The sequence below is a fragment of the Gavialis gangeticus genome, unplaced genomic scaffold, assembly GCF_001723915.1.
Source record: "Gavialis gangeticus isolate Ggan-Ray unplaced genomic scaffold, GavGan_comp1, whole genome shotgun sequence".
In the NCBI taxonomy this organism is placed as follows: Eukaryota; Metazoa; Chordata; order Crocodylia; family Gavialidae; genus Gavialis; species Gavialis gangeticus.
This window is the reverse complement of record NW_017729015.1, coordinates 16,614,353-16,623,457: the sequence shown is the minus strand read 5'-3', so window position 1 is coordinate 16,623,457 and position 9,105 is coordinate 16,614,353. Positions and strand designations below refer to the sequence as shown.

The 9,105-nt window shown below is 54.4% G+C and overlaps 1 protein-coding gene across 1 annotated transcript in view; it reads right to left on the bottom strand.

Moving 5' to 3' along the window:
• The window catches only part of GRHL3 (grainyhead like transcription factor 3), a 54,897-nt gene that overhangs the window by 36,448 nt on the left and 9,344 nt on the right, over nucleotides 1-9,105 (bottom strand). Inside the window, exons 2-3 of the mRNA XM_019512413.1 lie at nucleotides 1,589-1,775; nucleotides 841-902 (exon numbers count right to left, since the gene is read on the bottom strand). Coding sequence (XP_019367958.1) covers nucleotides 841-902; nucleotides 1,589-1,775 — 249 coding nt within the window. The remainder of the gene's footprint in view (nucleotides 1-840; nucleotides 903-1,588; nucleotides 1,776-9,105) is intronic.

Genomic DNA, 9,105 nt, shown 5'->3' with positions numbered 1-9,105 from the left:
CCAGCCCAAAAGCTGTTGGCTCCCACACCTGCCAGCAGCATGCCAGTGCTCAGAGGACCAACAAAGACTCACCCAAAATGAACCCTTTTCTTCCATCCTCTGTTAGTGAGGGGAGGGGAGCGAAACCCTCGAACAACCAAGCAGTAGGAAACCAGAACCCCTGCCAGACAGCAGATAAATAGTACTGCTCTTCTTTTAATCCAGGCAGCCTTTAGTAATCCAACAGCCCCAACCTCTCCGAATGGAGACCGCCAACGAAAATAGTGTGCAAGCCCATTCAGAGCCTCCGAGAGGGGCTAGGCTTGGACCCAGGAGGAACAAAGTGCCATTCAGTGGGCCCATTTCAGTGCAAGCGGCTCACAAAGTCAAACGCAGAACAGATTGCCAAAGCACACAGAGTTCAGGAAGGGGAACTGGATTCATAGGGGCTAATGGGCCATTAATTTCCCAATCAATTATCTAAAAAGCCTCAGAGGGACACAAAGGAGTCATCAGACAGAGGACAGCAGGCAAGCTAGAAGCCACTGACATGGAAAACTCTTATCAGCTTCTTGAATCAGGGAGGCCTTGAGGGCTCCAGCTAGGGCTAGAGCTGGAAGTCAGCCGGACTCCCCTGAGTTCAGCTGGGCAGGGCCCAGGTGGTGTAAGTGGGTGTAGCTGCTTCACAGCAGCTGGGGATCTGGCCTAAAGCATTTTAATGCAGGTCTCTCAGTTAATTGCCTGCACAGATGATGAGAATAACACAGTGCTTTGATGTCCGATTTCTGCGGAGATCCATCATGCATGCAGGTGGCTGGGGGGGGGAAACAGGCAGCGCCAGAGAAGAGGCGCCTGTCTAACCTCTTTCCTAGTTCAGTGCGTCCCGTTGTACCCGGCGGAAGGACCCTCTTCTCCTTCGGGACCTGCGACAGGGTGGAACAGAGCCTGGTTAAGCGCCAGAGACTTGGTCATGGAAAGCAGCAGCAATGTCAAGCCTGGTTATACCAAACTAGTCTAGTGGGGAAGAGACTGGCCTGGCACGGGGCAGGCAGGCTCCCTTCCACAGGCTCCCCGTGTGACTTGGGGCGTCTCGCCACTGGGGGGAAACAGGGAGGTTTCACAGGTGCCCAAGGGATTCAGGAGCATCAGTCCTGTTGGTTTCCACCAGGACTCAGTCCCTGAGCTGTTTCAGAAAACCCCAGTCCCCCCTCCTGTTAGAGCCACACTTCCCACCTCGCCGGGATGCTGGGGGGAGAAGGCTTCTGCTAGGTGCTCACGCTCCCTGCTGAGGGAGGACGACTGCCCTCAGGTGGACCTTGCATCTCAAAACCTTCCTGACCCCCTTAATGCCCAGAGGGAGAGTGCTGAAGTGGGAAAAGTTTGAGTGTGGGATTTGGGAGCCCTGCGCTCAGTTCTCCACCTTGGCATGGGGTCCCTATGTGATCTTGGGCTGCTTGGTGCCTCCGCTTCCCCTCTGATAATAGCACCCGACCTCCCACGGGTATTATAAGGCCAAAAACATTAGAGACTGCGAGGTCCATGAAAGTACTCTGCACAGATCAAGCAGCACACGCACAGGCTCGCTCAGGACTCCCGGACAGGAACATACCATGTAGTAATCATAGAGGAGGCTGAGGGCAGCCACGCTGTCGTCGTCCCCGTTAATCCTCATCATCGCCTTGGTGGCTGCGGTCAGGGGGTTCTCCAGGTAGGTTTTCCAGGCCTCGTCTTCGCTGGTGTAGGAGAACTTCTGGAAGTTCGTGCTGTCGTTCTTCATCAGGCACACGGACCTGAAACTGAGGCAGGGGTTAAGGCAAAGCATCAGCACCAGTTCTTCAACCTCGCCTTGCACTTAAAGGCAGCCCGGATGGGAGCTCGAAGGAACCCTGGCTTTCACTGGGGGCTGCTTTCCTTCCCCCTCAGGGCCAGTGAAAATCCCAGCTCTGCCCTTTGTGGGAGTCTCAAGGCCAGATCATACCCTGGCAGGGGCTCCGACAGGAGCCAAGGGGGGTCAGAGGGATCCTCCTGCTCACAAGAGGCTTCCTCAGACCCAGGCAGGCAGAGGCAGAGGCAGAGGAGTGCAGTGGAGCATCCTCACCCTCTCTGCTGGGCAGGACTGGTGCACCCCTCAGCAAGGACATGCACGGGCTGGACATCCCCTCCGGCTGGGACAACACCTCTGCAGGGAGCTGGCCCTGGACCGGTTCATACTCAGTACTCTCAGGGCAAGGAGGAGCACAACTGTGCAAGCGCGCTGCTTTAGAGGATGCACAAGGCTGAGCGGGGGAGTGCTTGGCGCTCGTGGGATTCAGTCCATTGTCCATTCCTCACTCACTTTTAAAACTGTGATTCAGCTCTAACAAGTTCTTTTGACACGATCTACCGATTTCCAGTTTTCACTCGCAAAGTGCCGGGGGTGGGGGTGGTGGGCAGGTCACAATACCATCACTTACACTGAATAATGCTTTACAGAGCAGAAGGCAACGGGACCACTTCTACCTGGTATAAGCATATCACAGCCATGCCCGGTTTGGTCTCTATTCTCAGAATTGCTCCAGCTCTCCAATTCTGCATTAATGGATTCTCGGATGCACGGCCGCCTTGCTGGAAGCCAGGAAGAGCACACGCTAACTACAGATGCTTCCTCCGCCTGACGAAGGGTATTATTTACACCCGAAAGCTTGCAAGGAAGATTTTTTCCAACTATTTGAGTCGATCTAATAAAAGATATCAGATTTAACCAAAGACCCTTGTGTTGCTGGAAGCTAAGCGCTGGTTCCTTTGCTTTTCCTTCAGCAAACCATGCTAGCATGCAGTAGATCAGAGGCAAGAGGGGCTAGCTTTTACAGTGTGTTATAACCCTCTGCTGGGTTATAACCACTCTGAAGGTATGGAATAAGCAGTGGGCACAGCCTGTGGCACCCACTACAGCTGTGCCTACGTGTCTGCTGTCCCCAGGGCAGCATTTTACCTTGGGGAGTGCATCACCACACCTTTGGTCTGCCCACAGTCCACCCCAGCATTATAGAGGAAATGCCCATTTTTCCTTAAATCTGTTGGCAGGAAATCCCCAGATATGTTCCAATTTTTTGAAGTTTTGAGTTGTCAAGAACTGAAATATGTTTGAGCAAGAGAACAATGAGATGAAGAATCCTTGGTTTCAGTGAAACACTCATGGGAAAACAGGGGAGCATGCCATGGATAACCAGCCAGCGTGAGTCACCACGGCATTCAGCACCGTTTCAGTTACTCTTTGAGGACCAATAAAAGTTCCAGCCGAGGATTCCCATCTCAGACGAGTTTCCAGCTTTGTCCCATATTGACCCACTTCTGCTTGGCCAAAAGGCTCTTCTCCCACAAATGCTGGCTTCCTGGGAGCAGCAGGAAAACACAGCCCCAGAAGTGCATCTGATGCAGCCAGACAAACCCTTAGAGAAGAGCCCGTTACCAACAGCCCATTAACAACAGGCACTTTTAGCGTGGTGCGGAGCTGCGGGACGTGGCCCAGGTGAACACTTCCGGGGCTGCTGGTCAGGGGATGCTGCAGCAGGGGAAGCTGGAGCTCCCTGGATGCCTCTGCAGGCAGTAGTTTACTTGACGAGTGCCGATGCATTTTGCTTTGTCCTTTCTGACAGCCCAGCTCTTGGACTCTAGGAGGAACATGAAGGTTTTAAGAGGCTGTGCTGGCTCCGATCTCCCACAGATGTGGCCGTACCTTTTTCATCCACGGTTAAGTATACTGACATTCCCCCTGCAGCGGTGCAGAGTAACGGTGCTCAGCTTCCCTCAGACAAAGCCACCCGGGGGGAGCCGCAGCACCAGAGGCTGCCATCCAGGTACTAGGTATGTCCAGCCCTGCTTGGCTTCCAAGATAAGACCAGACACATTGGTACGATGCAGCCAAAGACAGCTACCAGCCCAGCTCACAGACAAGCTGCCCATAGGTAGATCCCCTTTTGGGCTCATCTGCACAGGTGAGTGGGTGACAGAGGTGCACAAATAGTGAATGACCTCAGTGCCAGTCCTCAAGGCAACTGAGACACCCAACTCCTACTGATGTCCATGCCAAGCAGTAGCAGTCTGCGCTCCAGAGGTGGAGGCCCCAGGTAGCGTCATGAGGACGAGGGGTTATCCATGGCATGCTCCCCTGTTTTCCCAGGGCCCCGACTGCCCAGCACCTTGCTGTACCAGGGATGCTGAGTTCAGGCTTCCTCCCCTCACCCACCGCTCCCTGGCTGCCTGGGCTGATGCACTGACTTTGGTTTCACTCGGCGCATGAAACTGGAAGCAGGTGTTTCGGGAGTTTCGTTGTCTCTGGCGTTTCTCACGCAGCCCTCCCTCCCCTTCAGTGCTGCTCGCATGTCTCCAAGGAGCGCGGCTCGGGATGACTCAGATTTCACAGCTGTCGACTCCGCAATGGGGCTGTTCAGTCCTGTCCGGGCAGGAATCCTCACCCGTTCTCAGTCCAAACTTCGCAAGGAAGAGCTGTCAGCAGCACAGCCTGCATCTGGGGTGAGACCCAGCTCCTATCACTTGTAATCAGAAGAGATAACACCGCGCTGCGATGGAGCAACGCAGGGCAGAAAAGAGACTGTTCATGTCAGAAATGGTTTGGCGCCGGTTCTCCGAACAGGGAAAAAGTTCCCAGCCATATCTTTCTTATGTCACCATTTACTCTGTCCAAAGGGATGGGAGAGTGGGTGTAAAGTACCGCAGAATAGCAGGGTGTTTGTGCCCGAAAGCTTGCAATTAAAGAATTTTTTTTGCAAAAATCTTGTTGGTCGAATAAAAGATACCACCTCTACTACGAGTCCCAACTGCTTTTTCCTCTAGACCGATATGGCTACAACCCGGCTACCTGACAGAATAGCAGTGCATTTCAACACCTGATTTGCCCTCTAAGGTACAAAGCAGAAGGAGGACCAGGTTGGCACCCTTGTCCCCAGATCCAAGCAGCCTGTCCCTGTCTCGGGTTTATGATGCATGAAGGTTTCCAAGGAGTGTTAGGAGCCTCAGTCCCATGTTCAGAAGTGGCTGAGCCGCTGAGACTCTGAGTGTAGCTGAACACCAGCACGGCTTTGGGCAACTGGGCGGGAGGCCAGCAGACTTGCACTGGGTTCATTCCAGTTAAAGAGGGAGTTAAAAGTGACAATTTTGCATCTCCCGTCTCCTCACTCTCATTCGATGGACATCTGCAAGGCACATGCTAACAGGAACGAAGCGCCTCGTTAGCCTATGCGGGCTGCCATGCCAGGGCAGCTGCACAGCTTCCAGTTGTAGGCTAACGCTGCGCTGGGTGGGTCGGGGTTTGCTTCACGTTACGCTGCGTGGACAGAGCCGCGCTTTTCGGATACGAAGCAAAACCTCTGGTGCAAAGACCAAGATCCAATGCCGATTTTTCAAAAAGCCCAGGAGATGACTTTGGCTCTGGGTCTGGGGCCGCTGAGATTTTCCTGCCTCACACCTCTGTTCAGGGAAACAAAGAGGGGTTTTGTAGCTGGCACTTCACTGACAACTCTGTGGTTGAGGCACCAGGAGAACAGGACCTTGTTTGAACTGCGAGGGGTCTGAAGGTTAATGAATGCACGAGGAAGGTGGGCTCAGGAGAGAAGCAGGCACATCATCCAGGGACAGGTGCTCTCCGAGCACGCTGGCCCTTCGGTCTGTGCGGGTGTCACCTGGCTGCCCATTGCAGCTCAGCCTTCTGCCAGCCGTGACTGAGGGGCAAGGGAAGGCGGGAGAGGAGCTCAGTCCCAGCTCCAGACAGGTCTGCGTTCCCCTGGCGTCATGCCTGGTCCCTCCCTGGTGCATTTGTCAAGCCAGCCCGAACCCATCACAAACGGCTGCTTTCCGGTTGGCAAAACAAACTTTCCTTTTCCAAGCAGCCGCCTTTGTGCAGCGGTCAGCTCAGGAGACAAGCACTCGATCCTGCCTCCCTCCACGTGCAGGAGCCGTGAGGCTGAGCCTCCGGGGCTTGTGCGAGCAGCGCACGGCTCGGGGAAGGGCGCAGCCTGTTTGTTTCCAAACAGTGCGGGGTCTGGCCAAGGGTGACCCCCACCCCCAGCGACAGCTCCCTTGCCCCCTTTCTTTGCCAGTCCCACACGATACCGGCCTCTGGGCTCCAATTCCACCCTAAGGGGGAAGCTGAAACAGGAGAGGCTGCCCACTGGGCTCAGACGGAAAGAGCAGGTGACTGGGATGAAACGATTTTCCCTTTTGTTGGGCCACAGGCTGGGTTTCTGCGTGCTTGTCCTCCCCACAGCCTGCCTTTCTTGGCCTCCCAGTGACAGGCCATATACAATCAGCCACGCCAGATGCCGGTGGCTTTACTGCAGCATCACATCATCCAAGGGGCTGACCGCAGCAACCGACAGCAGGTATCCAGAGCCGCTGGCCTCTATGCCACACTATTTGTGCCAGGGCTGCCAGCTGATCCGCTCTGACCCTGTTCACCGACTGCCGCACAACTGGCTTCCAGCTACACTCACCTTGCTCAGAGAGCCCACGCTCCCACGTCCTCCGGTGAGAGCAGGGGCCGAGCAGAGATGGGGAACAGGAAAGCAACGAGAAGCGCACCTGCTTCCCAAGGGAGGGAGATTTCTCCTGCAAAAAAAAGCAGTGCTCCCCCACCCCACCAAGCAGCACAAAACCCCACGATGTGACGCGAGCTCAGAGGCTGGGCCCAGCCTCCGGGCTTCATCCCTGCTTGAGAGGCAGGAAGGAGTAAGTCAAGTGAGAGGCAGGGCGAGAGCAGAGCTGTTTGGCAAGCACGCAGATACGAGCGGATACATAAATACCCACAGACGCAGGCATGGACCTGGGCACAGAAGCACAGATGGGCATGGGTGACAGGCTGGCAGGCCAGCGGGTGCAAGCTAGCTCTGCAGTCTCGCAGCGGCAGGGCCCTGGCTTTACCTGTGGCATCTCATAGGCTGTTTTGGGAGTTACAGATACTGCACCCTGTAACTGCGGGTAAGTGTTTGAAGTGGCCCTGTCGGCATTTTCTTCAGTTAACAGCAGTCTGCAAATGCAGGGGACTGATCTGCATGGCTCAGAAGTCTCCTTCTGGTTTCTATTTGCCCCAGTACCAAGTGCATACTTAGCACCAATTCACGCGCAGCTTCCAAAGCCAGAGCATCCACTGGGACCAGCCAGTTTCACCTCCGGTACGTGAAGGCCAGGGGAGTTTTCCCAGGAGCTGGATGAAGCCATGTCTGTGTCCCTCTTCTGTGCTCAGTGTTTTACCAGTCTGACCTGCTGCTTCCTCACTCCCAGTTGGGGTCCCGCCCCCCCCCGAACAGAAACCTCCTAGGCGGTCGCATGTGCGGGAGCAAGGGCTGCTCACTGCATCCGGCTGGCCTGCAGCCTCTGCACACACACAGCTGGAGCGCTCAAAATCATTAGATGCTTTGGAAAAGCTTGAACTAAAACTCTCTTGTCTCTAGCTTACTCATCTTCCTTACAACAAGAAATAAACCAGCATACATGTACATATGGATACTCGTGCATCTGTGTTTAAAACAAAGATCCTCATGTGCGCCTGCATGTGTGCACACACAGGATGTGTTGTCCACACCAGGCATTTAAACGCTCTGAGGAAAGCAGTCCCAAAGCCTGAGCCTGGCTTTGATAAGCGAGGTGATTTGTGAGCTTGGGCTGTTTTTAGTTGCCTTCCAGCTTTGGAGCATGGCAGGGTCACACTTTCAAGCTTATCTACAACTTGAGAGGGGTTGGCATAGGCTTCTTCTTTCAAATGAAGCCGAGAGGATCGGACATACTCGCTTGATGCCAAGAGCTGGGGCTTTAAGAAAAAAAAATCTGCACCAGATATGGCAAGATGTGCAAGAGCGGGTCCCAGAGCCGGTAACATGGATTCACGATCTTTCAAGAGAAAGTGAGTGCTTTTCTCAGCTCTTCAGGTGGCCTGGTTTTAATCCCATATTAATTATTGTTCTTCATTTGTATTGTGGTAGTGCCTAGATAGGGCCTCATACCATTACATTCAAGTTCTTATATGCTGCTCATCACCCCAGCATCCTACCAACGGTGCACCGAGTGATGGGAGCTGCTCCTAGAGGCAGGAGGATGCGAGCGAATCTCAGCTTTCCTAAAGAAAGGGAGTAAGGACAGCAGAGAGACCAAGGGACCGCACGGGAAGTCTGCGGTAAAACTGGTCTTAGGAGTCCCCGCCTGTCACCCCAACTACCAGGTCATCTTTGCCCGCTTGGCACCTTTCTGATGAGCCAGTTGTGCTGCCTGCCGTACAGACACGCAGCAAGGGCCTTTTGAGGAAGACCAGGTCCTGTCTTGCAAAGCTCCCTCAAAGGGGCTCTCCAGTGCGGGAGTACTAGGGCCTCGTCTAAGAGCTCCATCTTCTCATCTCATCTCATCTATCAATTCCCTGGTTTTTTTCAAGCAGTTTCTCTCTCAAGTGAGTCTGACTCCTTCGATGCCAGGTGGAGCACAGTTAAGTAACCCATGTCCAGGAAGCAGGTCATCACGGCGTGGTTGCCAGAGAGAACAACGGTGCTGAGCAGGCCCAGCAGGTGATACGCTAAGACCACCAAGGACATACTTGCTTGATTTGTATCGTCTCCTTCTTTTCTCCCCCTGCCTGCCTGCCCACCTCCACCTGCTGTCTGTTGCCTTGTAGTCGGACGGCAATATCAGTTCCTTTTCGGCCGGTGTTTGTACAGCCCCTTCCAAAATGGGGTCCCACAGGTGTGGGAGCCCGTCCCGTAAAATGAATCATCATCATAAACAAGGGGGTCCGTGGTTTCTTAACAACCTCTGCCCATTGCCACCCATGCACTAGAGATGGTTTCATAGTTTCATAGTTTCTAGGGTCGGAAGGGACCTGAGCAGATCATCTAGTCTGACCCCCTGCCATGGCAGGAAAAGCACTGGGGTCAAACGACCCCAGTAAGGTGGTCATCCAACCTCCTCTTAAAAACCCCCAGGGTGGGAGCCTGCACCACCTCTCTTGGAAGCTGGTTCCAGACGCTAGCCGCCCTGACCGTGAAGTAGCGCCTCCTGATGTCCAACTTAAACCTCCCCTCCGCCAGCTTGTGACCATTGTTCCTGGTCACTCCTTGCGGCGCTCGGGGGAACAGGGACTCCCCCAGC